At 42.8% G+C, this 24,729-nt stretch overlaps 1 protein-coding gene and 1 pseudogene across 2 annotated transcripts in view; both read left to right on the top strand.

Annotated features, from left to right (window-relative positions):
- Positions 1-24,729, top strand: part of GOLGA1 (golgin A1) — a 65,692-nt gene that overhangs the window by 15,072 nt on the left and 25,891 nt on the right. The window contains exons 8-12 of the mRNA XM_025359816.1: positions 4,030-4,158; positions 5,700-5,869; positions 6,351-6,462; positions 16,327-16,452; positions 19,898-19,993. Of these exons, the coding sequence (XP_025215601.1) occupies positions 4,030-4,158; positions 5,700-5,869; positions 6,351-6,462; positions 16,327-16,452; positions 19,898-19,993 (633 nt within the window). The remainder of the gene's footprint in view (positions 1-4,029; positions 4,159-5,699; positions 5,870-6,350; positions 6,463-16,326; positions 16,453-19,897; positions 19,994-24,729) is intronic.
- Positions 10,187-10,896, top strand: LOC112608138 (annotated as a pseudogene). Its single transcript, XR_003115950.1, has one exon. The product of XR_003115950.1 is annotated as a 60S ribosomal protein L9 pseudogene (transcript).

The following is a 24,729-nucleotide window of genomic DNA, read 5'->3' on the forward strand; positions in this document are numbered from 1 at the left end:
AACGTTTTATCCAGTAACCAACATACTGATTGCTATACCACCTCTTGGAAGCAGGACAGTTTATGATTAGATACTGACTCGAAAAGCTCAGATCCTCCCCTTTTTTGGTGAATGTGCAGGATGTCTTTTGTTTGCCCCTCCTGATATACTCTGCACTCCTCCTCTCTTCCCTTTCTCTGCGTACCTGAACGCTGATAGAGACTGTATCAGCAGGGCTTAAAATGCCCTCTGGCATCCGGTTGGGTTCAGCCAGTGGGGAACCCTGAAAGAACCATGTGTGAAAGAAGATGTGGTCAGGAAGTTTCTTCCCCCACCTTTCCCCATGTGGGGTCTCTTCAGCTTAGTTGCATCCCATGGCCAAAAGTCACAGTTTCAGTGGGACCTTTGGTTTGCCTTCTTGACATAGTTTTTCTCTCTCTGGGTTTCCTATAACCTCTTCATCTTTTTGCCCCTTTATGCCCAACTGTTACCAGCACATTATCTTTTGGGCTATATTACCCATCCCACAGCTTTGATAAGCCCTTTTATTAAACCATCCTCAAAATGCCTGATTTGAGTTGGCCATCTCTTTCCTGCTGTGGTTCTGATTGACACTGTGGTAATATTAGGAACACTTAAAGATGAAGCAGTGGGGAAGGAAGGCATTTCTCAAGGCTGAGCATTGAACATATATGAGAACCTCTTTGCTAGATGTAGATGAGGAAAATTGATTATTCTTATACCGTTGCTTGCATAACACCATGCAGGTACCTTAAGTAATATATTCCTGGCTCCCACATATGAACAAGATGAAATTTCAAGTCTACAATTGGAAAAACATTTTAGTTTTAAAATAATCATTAGATCAACTATTTTTTTGCCATAAAACACCAAGTTAACTGTTTACTTTCTGTTCTATAGAAATCCGATTATCAAGCTGAGAGAATACATTAACTTTTTTTGAGACAAGGGGTTGTTCTGTTGCCCAGACTGGAAGTGGCACAATCACAGCTCAGTGCAGCCTCAACCTCCTGGGCTCAAATGATTTTCCCCCCTAGGCTTCCTGAGCAGCTGGTACTGCAGGCATGAGCCACAATGCCCAGCTAATTTTTAAAAAAATTTTAATAGAGATGAGGTCTCACGGTGTTGCCCAGGCTGGTCTTGAGCTCATAGACCAAAGTGATCCTCCTGCCTGGCCTCCCAAAGTGCTAGGATTACAGACATGAGCCACTGTGCCTGGCAACATTTTTATATAAGGAAAGAATTATAGAAAAGTCAAGTCCCAAGGAAACCTGTGCTTGAAAAAAAAAAAAATCCTCAAACATATGCTATTAATGACAGTCTTCTTAAATATGGAGGTATGGGTTGGATTAAGGTTTTCTTGTCATAAAAGAAACTCTTAAAATTATGGCAATTGAAATTCTCATTGAACTGTTTTTTTATCTTTTAAAATTTTGGTAAAGGGTATCCATATAGGGCTGAACCAGCTAAAAAACCTACTTAGGTTCATAAGGTTCACAAAGGGAATTTTCTCTTTGTTTTGTTTTGTTCTTTTGAAGGAGAGGTTGGGGGAAATTTTTCTTTTTCTTTTTTTTTGTGATGGAGTCTTACTCTGTCACCTAGGCTGGAGTGCAGTAGTGCGATCTTGGTTCACTGCAAGCTCCGCCTCCTGGGTTTACTCCATTCTCCTGCCTCAGCCTCCCAAGTAACTGGGACTATAGGTGCCTGCCACCACACCTGGCTAATTTTTCTGTATTTTTAGTAGAGACAGAGTTTCACTGTGTTAGCCAGGATGGTCTCGATCTCCTGACCTTGTGATCTACTGCCTCGGCCTCCCAAAGTGCTGGGATCACAGGTGTAAGAGGTTGGGGAAATTTTCTAGAGTAGGAAGTAGTAATGAGACACCTATATAGGTCTTTGAAGCCACTTTCATTGTTAAAGATGTTTTGGGTTTTTTGGGTTTTTTTGTTTGTTTTTTCAGTCAAGAATTAGAAACTGTAACAGCAGGGTTAATCCTTAAAAGAGTCCTTTTTTCTTTTTTTTTCTTTTTTTTTTTTTTTTGAGACGTGGTCTCACCACGATGCCCAGGCTGGAGTGCAGTGCAGTGGCACAGTCAAAGCTCACTGCAGCCTCGACTTCTTGGGCTCAGGTGATTCTCTTACCTCAGCCTCCTGAGTAGCTGGAATTACAAGCACATGCCACCATGTCTGGCTAATTTTTTTGTATTTTTTATAGAGATAGAGTTTCACCATGTTGCCCAGGCTGGTCTCCAACTCCTGCACTCAACCGATAGGCCCACCTTGGCCTCCCAAAGTGCGGGGATTAGAGGCAAGAGTCCACTGCTAGAAATGATCATTTAATAAATTGTAACCCGCTGACACCAGTCATGTCTAATTTTTTTTTTTTTTTTTTTTTTTTTTTTTTTGAGATGGAGTCTCACTCTGTCCCCCAGGCTGGAGTGCAGTGGCCGGATCTCAGCTCACTGCAAGCTCCCGCCACCACGCCCGGCTAATTTTTTGTATTTTTCAGTAGAGACGGGGTTTCACTCTGTTAGCCAGGATGGTCTCGATCTCCTGACCTCGTGATCCGCCCGTCTCGGCCTCCCAAAGTGCTGGGATTACAGGCTTGAGCCACCGCGCCCGGTCTAATTTTTTTTTTTTAACTTGTTAACTGAAATCAGTTCTACATTTAATCTACGTGCATTTAATTTTTTTCAGGCATTCAATCTTACTTGTTACTCGCGTTTTTCAGCCAGTTCAGTGTGTCACTAAGAATAGACATGTAGGCTGGGCACAGTGGCTCACGCCTGTAATCCCAGCACTTTGGGAGGCCGAGGCGGACGGATCATGAGGTCAGGAGATCAAGACCATCCTGGCTAACACAGTGAAACCCCATCTCTAGTAAAAATACAAAAAAAAAAAAAAAAAATTAGCCAGGCGTGGTGGTGGGCGCCTGTAGTCCCAGCTACTCGAGAGGCTGAGGCAGGAGAATGGTGTGAACCTGCGAGGCGGAGCTTGCAGTGAGCCAAGATTGTGCCACTGCACTCCAGCCTGGGCGACAGAGCAAGACTCCATCTCAAAAACAAAACAAAACAAAACAAAACAAGAATAGACAGGTAAAATAAGCTTGGGCATAGTGGCTCACAACTGTAATCCCAGCACTATGGGAGGTGGAGGTGGGTGAATCACCTGAGGTCAGGAGTTCGAGACCAGCCTGGCAAACATGGCAAAACCTCATCTCTAAGTAGAAAAATTAGCCAGGCATGGTGTTGCACGCCTGTAGTCTCAGCTACTCGGGAAGCTGAGGCATGAGAATCACTTCAACCTGGGAGGTGGAGGCTGCAGTGAGCGGAGATCACACCACTGCAAACCAACCTGGGCAACAGAGTGAGACTCTGTGTCAAAAAACAAACAACAACAACAAAAGAATAGACACATAAAATATATATCTGGACTTGCTAAGTAGATGTAAGAACTTTAAAGTTCTACGTAGGCCATGCACAATGGCTCATATCTATCAGCACTTTGAGAGGCTGAGGCAGGAGAATGTCTTGAGGCCAGGAGTTCAAGATCAGCCTGGATAATAGAGCAAGATCCTGTCTCTACCAAAAAAAAAAAAAAAAAGTTCTACATAATTGTTGCTCTTATTCCCCTTTTTCACAATTATTTAAAACACATTTATTTTTAAATAAATAATTAAATTCTCTAAAGGATTTATTTAATTAAAGAATTTGTAAATAATGCCATATTTCTGTAATGCTTCCCATTATCATTGCATTATTATCCACTGGCATGAGATTTCTTGAAGATTTTCCTTTATTAAGAGTTCCACTTTCAGGCTGGGTGTGGTAGCTCATGTCTGTAATCTTAGCACTTTCGGAGGCCAAGGCGGGAGGATTGCTTGAGCCCAGGAGTTCAAGGCCAGCCTGGGCAACTAGTGAGACTCTGTCTCTAAAGATAAAAATGATTTTAAAAAAGAAAAGATTTTCACTTTCGTAATACAGATTTCTAATGATTTAGTTGCCTGAGTTGATGTCTTTCTTTCAAATAGGAGAAAATTATTCTGACAGCCCAGTTACAGGAAATGAAGAACCAGAGTATGAATCTTTTCCAAAGGAGAGATGAAATGGATGAATTAGAGGGATTCCAGCAGCAGGAACTAAGTAAAATAAAGCACATGGTATGCATTTTTGTTTTAGTAGCTAAATACTGAATAGATGATTATTCACTCAGATTTTACTAGTCATCACTCTCTAATTGCTGATAAACATAACACCACTAATATTTGATACTAATCATATTTGATGTTAATCATATTTGTATGTTTTAAAATTTATTAAAATAGAAAACTTCTGTTTGAAATGTTCTCTTTTTCTGTTGTTGTTTTTGTGGGTTTGTTTTTTTTTTTTTTTTTTACCTACTAGGTATATAAATCCTCTTATAAGCCCACAAAAATGTTATAAAAGTTTGGTTATTGGTCCACTTTTTTTTTTTTTTTTTTAATAGATGGAGTCTCACGGTGTTGCCCAGGCTGGAGTATAATAGCTACTCACAGGTGTGATCATAGCACACTGCAGCCTTAAACTTGTGGGCTCAAGCTCTCCTCCCACTTTAGCCTCCCAGATAACTGGGACTGTAAGCATTTACTATAGGTGTGTGCCACCACGCCTGACAAGTTTAGATTTCTTTTTCTTTTTTCTTTTGTGTGTGTGTGTGTGTGTGTGTGTGTGTGTGTGTGTGTGTGTGTCACCTAGGCTGGAGTGCAGTGGCATGATGGTGGCTCACTGCAGCCTTGACCTCCAGGGCTCAAGGGATTCTTCCACCTAAGCCTCCCGAGTAGCTGGAACTACAGGCACACTACCATTCCCAGCTAATTTTTGTATTTTTTGTAGAGATGATGTTTCACCATGTTACCCAGGCTGGTCTCAAACTCCTGGGCTCAAACGATATGCATGCCTCAGCATCCCAATATGGTGGGATTACAGGCATGAGCCACTGTACCCAGCCCAGATTTGTTTTTAAGTGTATTTTTCTTTTTTTTTTTTTTTTTTTTTGAGACGGAGTCTCGCTCTGTCGCCCAGACTGGAGTGCAGTGGCCGGATCTCAGCTCACTGCAAGCTCCGCCTCCCGGGTTTACGCTATTCTCCTGCCTCAGCCTCCCGAGTAGCTGGGACTACAGGCGCCAGCCACCTCGCCCGGCTAGTTTTTTTGTATTTTTTAGTAGAGACGGGGTTTCACCGTGTTAGCCAGGATGGTCTCGATCTCCTGACCTTGTGATCCGCCCGTCTCGGCCTCCCAAAGTGCTAGGATTACAGGCTTGAGCCACCGCGCCCGGCCTTAAGTGTATTTTTCTTTTTTAATTTTTTTTTGTTTTTGAGACAGAGCCTGGCTCTGTCACCCAGGCTGGAGTGCAGTGGCATGATCTTGGCTAATTGCAACCTCCACCTCTGAGGTTCAAGTGATTCTCCCGCCTCAGCCTCCCAAGTAGCTGGGATTACAGGCACCCGCCACCATGCCCAGCTAATTTTTGTGTTTTTAGTAGAGACAGGGTTTTGCCATGTTAGCCATGGCAAACAGTTAGCTGGTCTCAAACTCCTGACCTCAAGTGATCCACCCGCCTCGGCCTCCCAGAGTGTTGGGATTACAGGCGTGAGCCACCTGCCCAGTCTTAAATGTATTTTTCTTAGCATAGCCCAATGAAACTTTGTATTTTTGTGTCAGCTTTTAAAAAAAGAAGAAAGTCTAGGGAAAATGGAGCAAGAATTGGAGGCACGAACCAGAGAACTTAGTCGTACCCAGGAGGAGTTGATGAACTCCAACCAGATGTCATCAGACTTAAGCCAGAAGCTAGAAGAATTGCAGAGACACTACTCAACGCTGGAAGAGCAGAGGTTCTTGCTTGGTCTGTGGGGCCCTTGGGAAGAGGTGTTAGTGTAGTTCTGGCTATAGCCTGCTCACCTTTCCCCATTGTTCATTACACCATTTTCTGATTCCAGTGCTGGCAAAGGCTTCTGGACACATACTTACCTGCCTAGGACTTAGGCCCCACCCTACCTCCAACCCACTTTCCCCTTCAGCTGCTGAAACTCAGGACAGTTTCAGCCCTGCTGAGCAATTCAATGTGGTTTTAGTTTGTAAGGTATTATAGACTAAGGAGAGGCAGGTCAGGATTTCTTTCTTAAACTAGGATGGACTTTTTCTCCTTGGGCTCCTGCTTCAGAGAGAGCTGAGGCTTTTCCCATTGAAAACTGCATGTGGCTAATGATGCTTGTAGCCCTGACATAGAAAGAACCATTTGTATTTTTCCTACAGAAGACTGTATATTAGATGAGATATCCAAATTTGTTCATTGTCTGCTTTCTTTTGATGAAGAGATCATGTGATAGCTTCAAAAACAGGTGCAGAAAGTAAGATCACAGCCCTGGAACAAAAGGAACAAGAGCTCCAAGCACTCATTCAGCAGCTTTCCATTGATTTGCAAAAGGTAAGTAGAGTATGAGGAGAAGACCTGGATTTCTAAGATTCATAAAAACTAGTTCTTTCAGATATTTCTGCCTAAGAGTGACTACTGAACAAATATTTCTCATGCAGGCCACATGGCTCCATTTCTTATTCTAGCCAGACTGCACTCAGATGGAAATGGCCATACAATTGCTTAGCAGAAGTAGTCAGTATTTTCCCATCAGGAATTCTTATACCATTTGGTCAACTCAAATATGTCTCTTTTTTTTTTCTTTTTTTTTGAGACGGAGTCTTGCTCTTACTGCTCAGGGATTACAGGCGCCCGCCACTACACCTGGCTAATTTTTGTATTTTTAGTAAAGACGGGGTTTTACCATGTTGGCCAGGCTGGTCTCAAACTCCTGACCTCATAATCCACCCACCTCGGCCTCCCAAAGTGCTGAGATTACAGGCATGAGCCACTGTGCCTGGCCTGACTCAAATATATCTTTAAGCACATAATGGACCTTGAGCATGAAAAATATAACAATAGTGGCTGACATGACCAGGGCTGTACCTTTGACATACTTGGCTGTAATCCAGTTTGTTCTATGGCACATAATCAAATGATGTCATTACAATTTGTTTTTTCATTTCATTGACATACATTTGTTTTCTTTCTACATTAGGGCTGTGCTAAACTCTGAGAATATAAAGATGAACAATAATATTACTGAATATAAAGTAGTGTTTCTTAGGCCCAGCACTGTGACTCAAGCCTGTAGTCCTAGCACGTTGGTAGATCAAGGCAGGAGGATCACATGAGGTCCTCCTCTTGACCCCATCTCTACCAAAAAAAAAAAAAATTAGCCAGTGTGGTAGTGTGCACCTGTAGTTCCAGCCGTTTGGGATCATGAGGTGGGAGGATCGCTTAAGCCCAGGAATTCAAGGCTGCAGTGGGCTATGAACATATCACAGCACTCCAGCCCAGGCAACAGAGCAAGACTGTCTTTAAATATAAAAATAAGGCTGGGTGTGGTGGCGTGTGCCTGTAATTCCAGCTACTTGGGAGGCTGAGCAGGAGTTTGAGTTAAACCTGGGAGGTGGAAGTTGCAAGTCAGCTGAGATTGCACCACTGTGTTGCAACCTGTCTAGGTGACAGAGAGAGACTCTGTCTCAAAAAAATAATAATAAATAAATAGAAATAAAATAAAGTAGTATTTCCCAATGGCATATTTCTTATTGGCATTTTGAGTAGAACAACTTGTATTGTATGATCGTCCATTGCATTGCAGGACATTTAGCATTCCTGGCCTCTGGGTTCTGAATGCCAATAGCATCCTTTAGTCACTGACATCCAGCCCTTCCCCTCACATCACAGAACCACCCCCCTGTTGGGCAGTGCCATCCACCCTACCCTCATCTTTTGAGAAATGCTGATCTCAAGTGAGACAGAGCCTTACAGCATAATTACAGTACAGTAAGATTTTGTCAATAGAGGTCTGTATACCCCTTCTAGCTAAGTATTGTCATACTTACAGATATCTAAGTGGAAACTAAGAGAGGTTATTGACCTTGTTCACAATTATACAGTAAGTGACAGAGTTGGATTCTAACCCAAGTCTTATTCCAAAACTCATGCTTATTCTATTGCACTTTGCTGCCTCACAATAAGGAGCACCCAGTAAATATATATATGAATGAATGACTGTGATACAAGCTTTCTACCCTCAACGAACTAAAAATCTCAGTACAGATGTTGTTTTCCTTCAGAGGCTTACAGTTTCATTATAGAACTCAAACCTATTGTAATCACAAGAAAAGAAATGCTCAAACAAGAAGTCTCATGTAAATGAACTAGATTTTTCTTTTTCTTTTCTTTTGAGACACGGTCTTGCTCTTTCACCCAGGCTGGAGTGCAGTGGCATGAACGTCTCACTGTAGCCTCAGCCTCCCAGGCTGAAGTGATCCTTCCACCTCAGCCTCCCAAGTAGCTGGGACTACAGACACACACCACTACAACAGGCTAATTTTTATTATTATTATTATTTGTAGAGATGGGGTTTTGCTACGTTACCCAGGCTAGTCTCAAACTCCTGGGCTCAAGCAGTCCACCTGCCTCAGCCTCCCAAAGTGCTGGGATTACAGAGGGGAACCACCACACTCAACCCTAGATTTTTCAAATACAAAATATATGCCATAGGGGAAGTACATTCCAGCCCAGGAGTCAAGGAAATCTTCCTAGAGGAACTGGAATGTCAAGGATCAGGAGGACAACAGGAGGCAGAAAAGGCAGAAGGTTAGAGAGTGCATTTGGGGTCGTGGAAGAAGGGGGACAATAGACACACAACTTTGGTTTTTGTATTTTGTTTTTTTCTGAGACAGGGTTTCACTTTGTCACCCAGGCTGGAGTGCAGTGGCGTGATGTTGGCTCACTGCAACCTCCACCTCCTGGGCTCAAGCAATCCTCCCGTCTCAGCCTCCTGAATAGTGGGGACTACAGGCACATGTAACCATGCCCAGCTAATTTTTGTATTTTTAGTAGAGACAGGATTTTACCATGTTGGCCAGGCTGGACTTGAACTCCTGGCCTCAAGTGATCTGCCCACCTCGGCCCTCAAAGTGCTGGGATTATAGGCACCTGGCCACAACTTTGATATTCAAGGGACCCTTTGATGTCAATTAGAACCATCTGTTGTTTTTATAATTGGAAAAATGGGGCTCAGGGAAGTCCAGACTGTGGTCACAGTAAGTTTCTTCATTCATGCTAGAAAGATTAGTTAAGCCTTACTATGTGCTGGGCTCTGTGCTGGGTGTTCATAATATTGTGGTGAGCAAAATAGATACAGTTCTTGCCTTTGTAATGCTTATAGTCTAGAAGGGAAGTCAGACATTAATCAGTAATCACATATATAATTACTAACTGTGATGAGTGTTCCAAAAGAAAACTACGAGATGTTGTGAGATCCTATTAAAAGATATCAGATCAGATCCAGTCTTGGAGCTGTAGAACACTTAAGGAAGTAACACTTGATGCAGTGCTCAGGCTGGAGAGAAAGGGATAATGAGAGAGAATTTCAGGCAGGGAACAGCATGAACAAAAACTCTGAGGCAAATAAAAGGATTAGCACATTCAAGGAACTAGAAGAAAGCCAGTGACATGCAGAATAAGAGAGAATAACAGATTACTCTGGCCGTTAGGAGACTGAGAAGGTCTTCCACTTAGGAAGCTTTTGCAGTTGTTCGACCATAAGATGATGGAGGCTTTGACAAGTGTGATGGTGAAGATAATAGTGGGTAGACAAATGTAAGAAATATTGACAGACTTACTAATATAACAGATATGAGAGGAGAGGAAGACAAAAGTCTGTATTTTTATGGGTGATTTATTGGCTTCTGGCTTGGGCAACAGATGGGCCGGTATTGTGTGAAGATTGTTAATTTGGAATTCACTTTTTTCTTGTCTTTACTGAGTATATATAAAATCATATTTATAAAATATGAGTACGATAGAAAGTATAACAAGGCAATGAGCCCTCTGAGCTATCCCTCAGGTTAAGAAAAAGAACAATGTGTTTATCTTTGAGGTTCCCTCTGTGCCCTTCACTATTCCATCCCATTCCTTTTTCCTTTGGAAGTAAGTACTATCCAGAGATTGCTTCATTGTCTGCTTTGCTTTCTAATGTTGTCAGTTTTATCCCTAAACAATATCTTCTTTAGTTTTCCATGCTTATTAATGTTGTATAAATGAAGTCATTCTGGCTTTTTTTGCTGTGTCTACTGCGAGAATGAAGACCATTCTCAGCAATCAGACTGTCGACATTCCAGAAACTGTTGACATTACTCTGAAGGGACGCACAGTTATCGTGAAGGGCCCCAGAGGAACCCTGCGGAGGGACTTCAATCACATCAATGTAGAACTCAGTCTTCTTGGAAAGAAAAAAAAGAGGCTTTGGGTTGACAAATGGTGGGGTAACAGAAAGGAACTGGCTACCGTTCGGACTATTTGTAGTCATGTACAGAACATGATCAAGGGTGTTAGTTACACTGGGCTTCCGTTACAAGATGAGGTCTGTGTATGCTCACTTCCCCATCAACGTCGTTATCCAGGAGCATGGGTCTCTTGTTGAAATCCGAAATTTCTTGGGTGAAAAATACATCCGCAGGGTTCGGATGAGACCAGGTGTTGCTTGTTCAGTATCCCAAGCCCAGAAAGATGAATTAATCCTTGAAGGAAATGACATTGAACTTGTTTCAAATTCAGTGGCTTTGATTCAGCAAGCTACAACAGTTAAAAACAAGGATATCAGGAAATTTTTGGATGGTATCTATGTCTCTGAAAAAGGAACTGTTCAGCAGGCTGATGAATAAGATCTAAGAGTTATCCAGCTACAGAAAGAAGATGCCAGATGACTCCTAAGACCTACTTGTGATATTTAAATGATGCAATAAAAGACCTGTTGATTTGGAGCTTCTTTTAAAAAAAAAAAAATGAGGTCATTCTGTAGGTATTTTTCTAAACTTATTTTTTATGCTCAACATTGTGCTCCCGGAAAACATTCATATGATACCTGAAGCTGTAATTTATTTTTTCTCAATTATATGGTAATATAGTAGGGACATATCAAAATTTAAATTTTTGTCGCTGGTGGTTTTTTTTGTTTTGTTTTTTGTTTTTGTTTTTGTTTTTGTTTTTGAGACAGGGTCTCACTCTGTCACCCAGGCTGGAGTGCAGTGGTGCAGTCATGGCTCACTGCAGCCTCAAATTCCTGGGCTTAAGTGATCCTCCCACGTCAGCCTCCCATATATCGGGGACTGCAGGCTCACACCACCACACCTGGCTAAGTAAAAAAAAATTTTTTTTTAGAGACAAGGTCTCACTATGTTGTCCAGGCTGGTTTTGAATTCCAGGGCGCAAGCGATCCTCCTGCCTCAGCCTCCACAAAGTCCTGGGATTACAGGCATGAGCCACTTTGCCTGGCTGTGTGAAGATTTTTAATTACTGAATAGATTTATTTAATGGTAATTCTAAGTTTTATGTTTCTTCCTAAGTTTTTGTTAATTTATATTTTTCTACATAATTGTTCATTTGCTATAAGTTTAATGTTTTGGCATTGTATTTCTTGTATTCTTTTTTTAGTTACTACCCTATCTTCATTCATGGTAGTATTTATGCATTTTCTATTTTTTTCTAGTTTATTCGTACCAGATGTCTGTCAGTTTGGGAACAAAATTTTAATTCTTTTCATTTTGTTTTTATTTAACCCACAATGTTCAGAATTACACATTTTTTACTCTATTAGATAGCAGTTCCTCAACTGTAGCCATTATCTTTCCACTTCCCAATTTATGTTCTTCCTAACCTGTATTGCACTTAACATATTTTCATGAAATTCACCTTACTTTTTTTTTTTTTGCTTAAATAAGTACATTCATTCATTCATTCATTCATTTTGAGACAGAATCTCGCTCTGTCGCCCAGGCTGGAGTGTATGTGATCTTGGCTCACTGCAACCTCCACCTCCCATGTTCAAGTGATTCTCCTGCCTCAGCCTCCCTAATAGCTGGGACTATAGGCACGTGCCACCATGCGCAGCTAATTTTTGTATTTTTAGTAGAGACAGGGTTTCCTCATATTGGTCAGGCTGGTCTTGAACTCCTGACCTCGTGATCTGCGTGCCTCGGCCTTCTAAAGTACTGGGATTACAGGCGTGAGCCACCGCACCCAGCCACTTTATTTATTTTATTTATGTATTTATTTATTTATTTTTGAGACGAAGCTTTGCTGTTGATGCCCAGGCTGGAGTGCAATGGCACGATCTCAGCTCACCGCAACCTCAACCTTTTTTGTTTTCAGTTTTTTTACTTTTGTAGAGAGAGGATCTCCCTCTGTTACCTGGGCTGGTTTTGATCTCCTGGCTTTAAGCAAGCCTCCTGCGTCAGCCTCTCACAGTGCTGGGATTACAAGCATAAGCCACTGGTCTTGGTGCAACAAATACATTTATAATGAAGGAAAAAAGGCATGTTGGGAGAACAGAAAGGATAGGTAAGTGGTTAGCGCTTAGGGAGGAAGTGGAAACAGTGCTAGATGAGATTGGGAAGGTATACAGGGCCAGTTGTATAGAGTAAATAGTGAACGTGAAATTCCATAAATAATCATTAGTGAATATTTAACAAGAATAGCTAAGCATTTACCCTGAGCTCAGTATTCAAGTGTTTTACAGTTAGGGACTCATCGAGTCCTCACAACTACCCTTTGGTTAGACATTGTTTTCCTATTTTACAGGTGATAGTAATGAGCATCTGACATCAAAGGCTAAATTATTTTTCAAGACCATACAGCTGGAGTCAATGACAGAGCCAGGATTCAGACTCATGTCTGTCTGAATCAAGTGACCACACACCCAGAATTGATGCAGTCCATATTCTTGGACTATAACTGTGAGGCCCAGACTTGGTAGGGAGTAGGTGAAGAGGGTGATCATTAGGAAAGGGGCAGGTTTGGGGTCAGGGAGTATGACTTGGTAGGTGTTCCCATAGTCCACATGAGGTGTAAGAGGGCCTGAAGTAAATCAGCCAGCATGGAGAAGGAGGTTGCACATCAATATGTTGCACAAGAGGCATAAATGGAACTTGGCCACTGATTCTTTTTCTGTCCCTAACTTTGCCTAACACAGTGACCTGTGTAAGATGTGTTGTTTCGGTTTTAACTGGAAAGGATCATCTATACCTCTTGAATTCAGATTGATGTGTAGGAGAACAAATGCAGGCTTTAGATCCGGAAGACCTGGATTTAAATCCTTAATCTGTCGCTATAGGTATGTGCATTTGGGCTAGTCCCTAAGCTTCAATTTCCTTGTAAATGGATGTGGTAAATAGTGTTTGTAAAGACTAGACATAACAGAAAGTGCTTGCAGCATTCACTTGACCCTATATGTCTGTCTTTACACTATTACCACACTGTCTTGATCAAGGTCACTTTAGAGTTGAAATTGGGTAATGTTAGTTCTCCAACTCTTATATCAACCGTTATTCTTTTTCTTTTTTTTTTTTTTTTTTTTTTTTTTTTTTTTTTTTTTTTTTTTTTTTGTGGTACGGAGTGTTGCTCTGTTGCCCAGGCTGGAGTGCAGTGGCGCTATCTCGGCTCACTGCAAGCTCCGCCTCCCAGGTTCAAGCCATTCTCCTGCCTTAGCCTCCCGAGTAGCTGGGACTACAGGTGCCTGCCACCACGCCCGGCTAATTTTGTTTTTGTATTTTTAGTAGAGATGAGGTTTCACCATGTTAGCCAGGATGGTCTTGATCTTCTGACCTCGTGATCCACCCACCTCGGCCTCCCAAAGTGCAGGGATTACAGGTGTGAGCCACCGCACCTAGCCTACAGTTATGCTTTTTCAAGATTGCTGCTGCAATCTTGTTATAGCTGCTGCTGCTATATTACAGTTATTACTATTGCTAGTATTAACATTATTAATAAGAGACCCATAAAGATGGGTCAACATGGCCAAAACTGGTTTGTTTTTTTTTCCTATCAAACTCGCCTTCTCTCCTGTGTTATCTGCCTTGCATGATGTTACCATTTGCCCAGGTGGCTGAGTCACAGACCTGGGAGTTGTGTTCAGCTGTTCTTTCCTCCTCACCCAGCCTCTAGCCTTGCAGGACTTGTCTGTTACCTCTTTGCATGTGCTGCCCTTTATGCAGAATGCTTGTTCCTCTTCCACCCTCTTTCACCTGGACTTGCCCATTCAGGAGGCCTGATCTGATTCTCCCAGTTAATCCCTCTTGCATCTGATATCTCATAGCCCCGTGTATGTCCCTCTGTTGAAGCACAATTGTATTGTTTTGTAATTAGTTGTGTGTCTGTCTCCATCACCAGCCTCCATGCTGGAATTATGTCTGATTGTATCCTCAGAAAACAGCAGATAGAGTTGAGGCTTGATGAAAGCCTATTGAATTGTGGGGTCATAAATCTACTTTTCAGACTTCCCCTCTACTATCTCTGTTGTCCACCTGTGAGAATTCAGAATGACAAATATTTCTTCCCAAAACCCTTCAGCCTGGTTGCTGCATCTTATTCTGAGGAGAGATTGGCCAAGTTACAACTGAACATGAAAGTTCATGGCTTGAGATGGAGCAACAGAAGTGTAAGATAAGGGAATTTGAGGGAACAGAGTATATGTAAAGAGGTACGCCGGGCGCGGTGGCTCAAGCCTGTAATCCCAGCACTTTGGGAGGCCGAGACGGGCGGATCACGAGGTCAGGAGATCGAGACCATCCTGGCTAACACGGTGAAACCCCGTGTCTACTAAAAAATACAAAAAACTAGCCGGGCGAGGTGGCGGGCATCTGTGTTCCCAGCTACTCGGGAGGCTGAGGCAGGAGAATGGTGTGAACCCGGGAGGCGGAGCTTGCAGTGAGCTGAGATCTGGCCACTGCACTCCAGCCCGGGCGACAGAGCCAGACTCCTTCTCAAAAAAAAAAAAAAAAAAAAAAAAAAGAGGTACAAGTCTTCACAGTGAGATTTTTGTTGCCATGCAACCTTTTCTGGGGAAGAATGGGCATCCTCAATGGGGAGGTAAGAACTCATGTATTCAAAGCAGGTAAGAACTCTGCTTTGACATTGAACAGTGATATGGTTAGGCTCTGTGTCCCCACCCAAATCTCATCTCAAATTGTAATCCCCACATGTCAAGGGAGGGACCTGGTGGGAGGTGATTGGATCATGGAGGCAGATTTCTCCCTTGCTGTTCTTGTGATAGTGAGTGAGTTCTCATGAGACCTGATGGTTTTATAGTATGGCACTTCCCCCCTCGCTTGCTTCTCTATCCTCCACCATGTAAGACGTACCTTGCTTCCCCTTCTTCTGCCATGCTTTTAAGTTTCATGAGGCCTCCCAGCCATGTGGAACTGTGAGTCAGTTAAACTTCTTTCCTTTATAAATTACCCAGTCTCAGGTATTCTTTATAACAGTGTGAGAATGGACTAATACAAGCAGCAGTTGAAGATTAGTAGTAGTAAAAGGAACCAAGTTAGTCCCAACCTGCCACTATCACCACTACCATCATAGCTAAAGAGATAGACTGGCAGGGTGCAGTGGCTCACACCTGTAATCCTAGCACTTTGGGAGGCCGAGGCAGGTGAATCATGACGTCCGGAGATCAAGACCATCCTGGCTAACATGGTGAAACTCTGTCTCTACTAAAAATACAAAAAATTAGCCGGGCGTGGTGGCAGGCGCCTGTAGTCCTAGCTACTCGGGAGGCTGAGGCAGGAGAATGGCATGAACCTGAGAGGCGGAGGTTGCAGTGAGCTGAGATTGTGCCACTGCACTCCAGCCCGGGCTACAGAACGACACTCTTGTCTCAAAAAAAAAAAAAGAGAGAGAGAGACTGAAATAAAACGGGCAGCTGTTGGTCTAGAGCCAAGGTGTGAGAGGCATGGCAGCTCTGCTGTGGTCCCTGTGCTGTGAGCCAAGTGAATCGCATCATTTCAGAAGTTCTCTCTTTAGCCTTTAAGCCACTGCATCAGCACTATCACTGCTTTATCCAGCCCCTCAGCTTTCGGGAGCATTGTTCCATAGGTCATTGCAGGGCAGGCTAGGTGCTTCTTGGGTGGAGTTAGTTCTGCTGCCTCTACCAGGTAAGTAATTCCTTTGTTCCAGACCGTCAGTTGTTTAATTGGGAAGAGTGTTTGCTTCTTGTTGCACTAGGTCTGAGCTGGATTCCTGAGTTTTGCCAGGTTCTAATCTTGCATTTTCTGTGTCCCAGTTTCAGGGAAGATCTCTTAGCTGTTTGTTCTTCTAGGATACAGTTGAGGACAGAATTGCAGGAAAATGTGATGGCCCGAGAGAAAGCAGGAAGGAAGGAAGAGAGGGCTTACAGTATAAAGTGATCTCTGCTTTCACCTGCAGGTCACTGCTGAAACTCAAGAGAAAGAAGACATTATCATACATTTGCAAGAGAAGGTCGCATCCTTGGAGAAGAGACTAGAACAGAACTTATCAGGAGAAGAACATGTGCAAGAACTCCTGAAAGAGGTAACTTCTGTTCTCTTTGGACTGTCTGGTGTTAGAAAGGCAGGGTTGATTCTGGTGACTTCACAAACCCTAGAGTTTCAGAGCTGTAGGGCCAGCAAACAGCATGGTAACAAGAGAACTGTCTCCAACTTTGTCTTGTCCTGCTTACATCAGAAAGAGCCTTATGTCCCCTGTGGGTGACATGCTTTTCTCAGGGAAAGGGAGAGCTGTATTCAGAGATACATACAAACAGATAGCATCTCATCACCAATAAACCACACCTAGTGATTTCCGCCACTTGGGCTGCCTTGTCTTTCTGCACTGCCTTCTTCCCCACCATTTTGTACTCTGCAGTGGCCAAGGAAAATAGCTACATCTACCCCTTGGCATGAGCAAGAATTACCTTGGGCAGCATTCTCTCCTTCCTGAGGGAGACTATTGTGCAGACTGGCCTCTTGCCCAGTGGTGCGGGTGAACTTTCTCATCAGGCTTAGCTTTTGTCTGCACATGTTCTGCTCTTCCGTCTCTTTCTGTTCCAATGATTGGCCACACCATAACAAAGGTGACAAAGCCAAGGCCATGGGGCTCCTCCTAGATTAGACCCTCCCTTTCTTTCTTCAGTCAGTTTCAACTAAATACCTCCATCTCCACTGCCACTGGTTGTACTTCAGGATTTCCAGCAAATCTAGCTTAGTCTATGTTAGAAGTCTCCAGATTGGCCTCCCCAGCATCAGTCTCTCTTCCTTCACCCTCTGACACAGTCTTCCATGCTTACTGCCAAACTGATCCTCCTAATCAGCCCTGGTGACCATATCGCTCTCTTAAACATCTTCTACAATTCCCTTCAACAGTCTACAGTAAATGTAATGTGGGTTCTAGGGAGTAAATTGATTTCTAGAATCAGACTGCCCATGCTTGTATTTTGCCTCTTCTACTTACTAGCTGTGACTTAGAGCAGCAGTCCCCAACCCTTTTGGCACCAGGGACTGGTTTCATGAAAGACGGTTTTTCCACAGATGGGGTTGGGTAGGGGACGGTGAGGGGGTGGTTTCAGAATGAAACTGTTCAACCTCAGATCATCGTGACCTTTAGATTCTCATAAGGAGTGTGCAACCTGGATCCCTCACAAGCGCAGTTCACGATAGGGTTCACACTGCTATCTAACACTACCACTGCTCTGACTGGAGGCGGATCTCAGGCGGTAATGCTTACTCACTGCTCACCTCCTCCTGTGCGGCCTGGTTCCTAACAGGCCACAGGGTCTGTGGCCCAAGGGTTGGGGACGCCTGACTTAGAGCAAGTAATTTAATCTCTTTGTGTTTGTTTCTTCCCCAGTAAAATTGGTTTTATTATACTACTAAACTCAGAATTGTTGTTAGGGTTAAATAAGTTACAATATGTAAAGTGCTTAGAATGATAACTGGAACATAGTTGGGTCTCAATGTATGTCAGCTGTTACCATGATCAATATTATTATTGTGCCATCATCATTAGTATACAGTTTAATGTGCATAAAAATTACTTGGGAAGTTTGTTTAAAGTATATATCTCTAGGCCAGGTGTGGTGGCTCACACCTGTAATACCAGCACTGCCTGAGGTCAGGAGTTCAAGACCAGCCTGGCCAACATGGCAAAACCCCGCCTCTATTAAAAATACAAAAATTAGGCCAGACGCGGTGGCTCACGCCTATAATCCCAGCACTTTGGGAGGCCGAGGTGGGCGGATCGCAAGGTCAGATTGAGCCAGATGGAGATTGAGACCATCCTGGCCAATATGGTGAAAGCCCATCTCTACTAAAAATACAAAAATTAGCTGGGCGTGGTGGCACATGCCTGTAGTCCCAGCTACTCGGGAGGCTGAGGCAGGAGAATTGCTTGAACCTGGGAGGCGGAGGTTGCAGTGAGCCAAGATCATGCCACTGCACTGCAGCCTGGTGACAGAGCGAGACTCCGTCTCAAAAAAAAAAAAAAAAAAAAAAATTAGCCGGGCATAGTGGCAGGTGCCTGTAATTCCAGCTACTCAGGAGGCTGAAACAGGAGAATCACTTGAACCTAGGAGGTGGAGATTGCAGTGAGCCAAGATTGCACCACTACTTTCCAGCCTTTGTGACAAGAGCGAAATTCCATCTCAAAAATAATAAATAAGTAAATACATAAAGTATGTATCTCTGGCCCTACCCTCAGAAATTCTGATTTCCTTAGGCTTGGAGCAAGGCCTCAAATCTGTACAACTAGCTGAGATTAACAACTATCTCAGTAACAGCTCTCTCAGCTAAGTCTAATGCCAGCATTTAGAACTTCTACATTTTGTTTTCTTTCTTTCTTTCTTTCTTTTGAGATGGAGTCTCACTCTGTTGCCTAGGCTAGAGCGCAGTGGCGTGATCTCAGCTTACTGCAATCTCTGCTTCCCAGGTTCAAGCAATTTTCCTGCCTCAGCCTCCCAAGTAGCTGGGACTACAGGTGCACGCCACCACACCCGGCTAATTTTTTATTTTTAGTGGAGACAAGGTTTCACCATGTTGGGCAGACTGGTCTCAAACTCCTGACCTTGTGATCTGCCCACCTCCCAAGGTGCTGGGATTACAGGTGTGAGCCACCGCTCCTGGTCCCTTTTTTTTTTTTTTTTTAAAGATAGAATCTCACTCTGTCACCCAGACTGGAGTTCAGTGGTGCAATCTCCACTCACTGCAACCTCCACTTCCTGGGTTCAAGCAATTCTCTTGCCTCAGCCTCCTGAGTAGCTGGGATTACAGGTACCCACCATCATATCCAGCTAATTTTTTTTGTATTTTTAGTAGAGATGGGATTCCATCATGTTAGCCAGGCTGGTCTCAAACTCCTGACTTCAAGTGATCTGCCTGCCTCGTCCTCCCAAAGTGCTGGGATTACAGGTGTGAGCCACCACACCCGGCCTAGAATTTCTACTTTGAAAAATGTTGCTTACAGAATCACGTTCTAACTCCTTTTTGCATTCAAAAGCTTCTCATGAGCTGGCCCTTTTGCCTATCTTTCTGGTCTTGTTTTTTGACCTAAACCCATCATCATTTTGGCTTCTGAGGAGTTGTAGTTCCCTCAATGTAGCAGGCTGTTCACATCACCGTTGGTCATCCCCCTGCTTGGGAGGCTCCCCGAGCCCTAGCCACCTTGTGAGTTCTAAAGCCGCCTACCTGCCCTGTGGCAGGGAGTATCTCCCACCCCATGCTTCTTCCTCTTTGTGGACACTTACTGTACTCTATTGTGTAATTTTTTTATTAGTCTTTTGTTCCAGCTTCAAGGTCAAAGGACTATTTCAAATTTATCTGTGTGTACTTTATGATATGTGAATTATATCTCAATTAGCTGAATTTTTAAAAATGTATTCATGTCTCTTGTGCCTAGCACAAATCATAGTATGTTGTAGATAATCTGTAAATATTTATTCAGTTGAGGAATGACAGTCTTCTTTTACTCTTCTTTCAACTTACAGAAACCACTTGCTGAGCAGAATTTGGAGGATACCAGACAACAGCTCTTGGCAGCCAGAAGCAGCCAGGCCAAGGCCATTAACGCCCTGGAGACTCGGGTACTGACCTTACTTCTGGTGTTTCCTAAGTTTGAGTGGTAACCTGGCTGAATGGCAACATGGTGTGACTGGGAATCTTCTTGGTCAGAGTTTTTCCACTGGAAGGGATTATTTTTGGATCTTACCTATACAGGAATGAGTTAGTCATTTTCTTCATCCTTGTCACATTACCATGATTGAGTTATATGTTTATACCCTTTTATCCCCATTGGCCTCCCTCCCATAGGATACCATTCCATTGTGGTTCATATAGATGCTTTTTTTGTTGGGTTACCTTAGAATATGTAGCACTGGCTTTTTAATTTCTGTAAATGATGCAGCTATGGGTGTGTTTTCTCTGTTAGTTTTAGCTGCCTCAACTTCTGTCTGTACCCACTTCATTGCACTTTGTAATAATCTACGTGGTAGACATCCAGATTGCTTCCTTCTTCCTGGCACCTCAGATCATGCATAAAACCTAAAGAGACTAAGTATTATAGGAGAAGATTGTTCCCAGCAAGCCTGCACCTGGCTCTCCTCCTCCAGCATGCACAAGGGTTCCTATATATGCCTTTCTGCCTTTTCCAGCATGGCATTTCCAAGCCTTTACAAGTTTTGCCAGTTTACTGAGTGTGGAGTGGTACTTCATTGCTTTAATTTGCATTGCTATGGTTATTAATGAGTTTGGCCTTGTCTTCATGTGCCTATTAATTCCTGGGGGTTTCTGCTTTTGGAATTGCCCATTCATATCCTTTCCTTGTTTTATTTGGGGGTTTCAGTCTTTTCTTATTTGGTTTGTAGGATTTCATTGTATATTCTTGTTCCTAATGCTTTGTCAGTTTCAGTCCTGAGTCATTCTGTTAACTTTGTCTTTGTATCTTTTGTTGAATAGACATTCTTAAGTTCGATGTAATCAGATTCTTCACTTTTTTGCTGTGGAGTTTGAAGTTCCATTTAGGAAATCTATTCCTGCTCCTAAGTCACAGAGATCTACTGCTTTTTCCCTATTAACTTTATAATTTTTCCTTCAATCTAATAGATCGCTAATTCACATACAAACTGTCTTTCTGTACAGTCTTAGGTAGGGATCTAAATATGGAGAAATTCTGCATATTTCTCAAAATCATTTACTAAACAGTCTGTCCTTTCTGAATTGATTTCTCTTGCTAACTTTATCACATTGCTTCCTTCTGCATATAGTTTGTCTCTGCATTCTCTGTCCATTGGTCTGATTGTCTGCTCTTTTGTAAACACTACAATGTTTTTATTACTATGGTGATATCTGTACTGTATCTCAACACCCAATAAGACAAATTCTCTTTTTTTTTTTTTTTTTGGAAGGTTGACTTTAACTATTTGTGGGCCTTTAAAGTTTTTGAGTTTCTAAAAAATTCAACTTGAATTTTTATTGAGATTGCATTAAACATATAGGCTAATTGGGAAGAATGGTCCATTTTATATTAATTATTCCTTCCAAGAATGTAAATAGATTCCACTTATTCAGATTATTTTCTGTGTGTTTTATTAAATTTTTACATTTTTCTCAATAGATGTCTTATTTTCTTGCCTAAGTTGTTAATTCCTAGAAACTTTAGAGTTTGTGTTGTTACTGTGATGGTATTTTTTTTTTCTTTTGAGACAGAGTTTTGCTCTTGTTGCCCAGGCTGGAGTACAATGGCACGATCTTGGCTCACTGTAGCCTCCGCCTCCTGGGTTCCAGCGATTCTCCTGCCTCAGCCTCCCAAGTAGCTGGGATTACAGGCGCCCACCATCACACCCAGCTAATTTTTTTGTATTTTTAGTAGAGACAGGGTTTCATCATCTTGGCCAGGCTGGTCTCAAACTCCTGACCTCAGATGATCCACCCGCCTCGGCCTTCCAAAGTGCTAGGATTATAGGCGTGAGCCAGTGCACCCAGCCTGTGATAGTATCTTATTTTTAATCTTTTTTTTTTTTTTTTTTTTTTTTGAGAGTCTCGCTCTGTCGCCCAGGCTAGAGTGCAATGGCACTGTCTTGGCTCACTGCAGCCTCCGCCTCCTGGGTTCCAGCAGTTCTCCTGCCTCAGCCTCCCAAGTAGCTGGGATTACAGGCACATGCCACCACACTAAGCTAATTATTATATATTTAGTAGAGACAGGGTTTCACCATGTTGACGAGGCTGGTCTTGAACTCCTGACCCCAGGTGATCTGCCTGCCTTGGCCTCCCAAAGTGCTAGGATTATAGGTGTGAGCCACTGTGCCCGGCCCTTATTTTTTTAGTTTTTATTTTGTTATTTTTTGGAGACACAGTCTCACTCTATCCCCAAGGCTAGAGTGCAATATTGCTATCTCGGCTCGCTACAACCTCCGCTTCCCAGATTCAAGCAATTCTCCTGCGTCAGCCTCCCGAGTAGCTGGGATTACAGGCACATGTCACCACGCCAGACTAAATTTTGTATTTTTAATGGAGATGGGGTTTCACCATATTGGCCAGGCTGGTCTCGAACTCCTGACCTCAGCCTCGGCCTCCCGAATTACAGGCACAAGCCACCATGCCCAAACTTTATTTTTAATCATATTTATAATTGATTATTTCTGGTTATTCTCGTGAACTGCCATTTTTTAAAGTTGATCTTGGATATCATACCCCGGCTGAACTTCATTACTACTGTGTGATTTTTTTGTTGGTTTTCTTAGGTAGATAATCATATTATCTATGAAAAATGACCACTTTATCTTACTCCTTCCAGTCTTCCCACCTCTTATTCCATTTTCTGTTCATAGAGCATTGAAGAACCTCCAGACTGAGTGAAGCAATAATAGGACTAGTGGGAATCTTTGTTTTGTTCCCAGTCTTAAAGGAAATATGGCTGAAGTTTTGTTGTGTGGTATACCATTTGCAGGTTTTTGGTAGGTATTTATTTATTTATTTATTTGAGGCAGAGTCTCACTCTCATCCAGGCTAGAGTGCAATGGCGTGATCTCAGCTCACTGCAACCTCTGCCTCCCAGGTTCAAACGATTCTCCTGCCTTACCCACCCAAGTAGCTGGGTTAACAGGTGCCTGCCTCCACGCCTGCCTAATTTTTAAATTTTTAGTAGAGACGGGGCTTCACTATGTTGGCTAGGCTGTTCTTGAACTCCTGACCTCAAGTGATCCACCCACCTCAGCCTCCCAAAGTACTGGGATTACAGCACCATTTATTTATTTATTTATTTATTTTATTTTATTTTATTTTATTTAATTTTTTTTGAGACGGAGTTTCGCTCTATCACCCAAGCTGGAGTGTAGTGTCCTGATCTCAGCCTACTGCAACCTCTGCCTCCCAGGCTGAAGTGATTCTTCTGCCTCAGCCTCCTGAAGAGCTGGAATTACCGTGTGCACCACCATACCCGGCTCATTTTTTTGTATTTTTTTAAATTTAATTTAATTTTATTTTATTCATGTTTGTTTGTTTGTTTGAGACAGAGTCTGGCTGTGTAGTCGAGTCTGGAGTGCAGTGGCACGACCTTGTAGTCCAGTCTGGAGTGCAGTGGTGTGACCTTGGTTCACTGCTATCTCTGCCTCCCAGGTCCTGGTTCAATCAGTTCTCCTGCCTCAACCTCCTGAGTAGCTGGGATCAGAGGTGTGTGCCACTAAGCCCAGCTAATTTTTGTATTTTTAGTAGAGACAAGGTTTCACCATGTTAGCCAGGCTGGTCTTGAACTCCTGACCTCGTGATCCACCTGCCTCAGCCTCCCAAAGTGGTGTGATTATAGGCATAAGCCACCATGCCCAGCCTTTTTTGTATTTTTACTAGAGATAGGGTTTCACCATGTTGACCAGGCTGGTCTCAAACTCCTGACGTCAAGTGATGTGCCCACCTAGGCCTCCCAAAGTGCTAGGATTACAGATGTGAGTAACTGTGCTGGCCAATTTGTTTAATTTCTTGAATTGGATATTTATCTCATTTTTAAAATCTTTCTTATTTCCTGATAAATACATTTTAAACTATATTTTTCTGAAAAGACTATTTTGTTTTATTATAATTTCAGTTCTATTTCTGAATATCCTTTTTGATCAGTGTACATTGTTGTACAACCATCACCACCATCCATCTCCAAAACTTTTTTATCTTCCCAAACAGAAACTCTATACTTATTAAACAGTAACTCCCCAATTCCTCCTACCCCAGTCTGGGAACCACCATTCTATTTTCTGTCTCTTTGAGTTTGGAGACTCTAGATACCTCATATCGGTGGAATCATACAATGTTTGTCCTTTTCTGTCTGGCTTATTTGACTTAGTATAATGTCTTCAGTGTTCATCTATGTTGTAGCATATGTCAGAATTTCATTCCTTTTTTTTTTTTAATATAGAATTTTGGTTTTCTTTAAGAATTTTTTTTGAGATGGAGTCTTGCTCTGTCACCAGGCTGGAGTGCAGTGGCGCAATCTTGGCTCACTGCAACCTCCACCTCCTAGGTTCAAGCAATTCGCCTACCTCAGCCTCCTGAGTAGCTGGGACTATAGGCACTTGCCACTATGCCCGGCTGATTTTTTGCATTTTAATAGAGATGGGGTTTCACCATGTTGACCAGGATGGTCTCGATCTCCTGACCTTGTGATTCACCCACCTCGGCCTCCCAAAGTGCTGGGATTACAGGTGTGAGCCACCATGCCTGGCCTATTCCTTTTTAAGATTGAATAAGGCCGGGCGCGGTGGCTCACGCCTGTAATCCCAGCACTTTGGGAGGCCGAGGCGGGTGGATCACAAGGTCAGGAGATCGAGACCATCCT

This window comes from Theropithecus gelada, chromosome 15, assembly GCF_003255815.1.
Source record: "Theropithecus gelada isolate Dixy chromosome 15, Tgel_1.0, whole genome shotgun sequence".
NCBI lineage: Eukaryota > Metazoa > Chordata > Mammalia > Primates > Cercopithecidae > Theropithecus > Theropithecus gelada.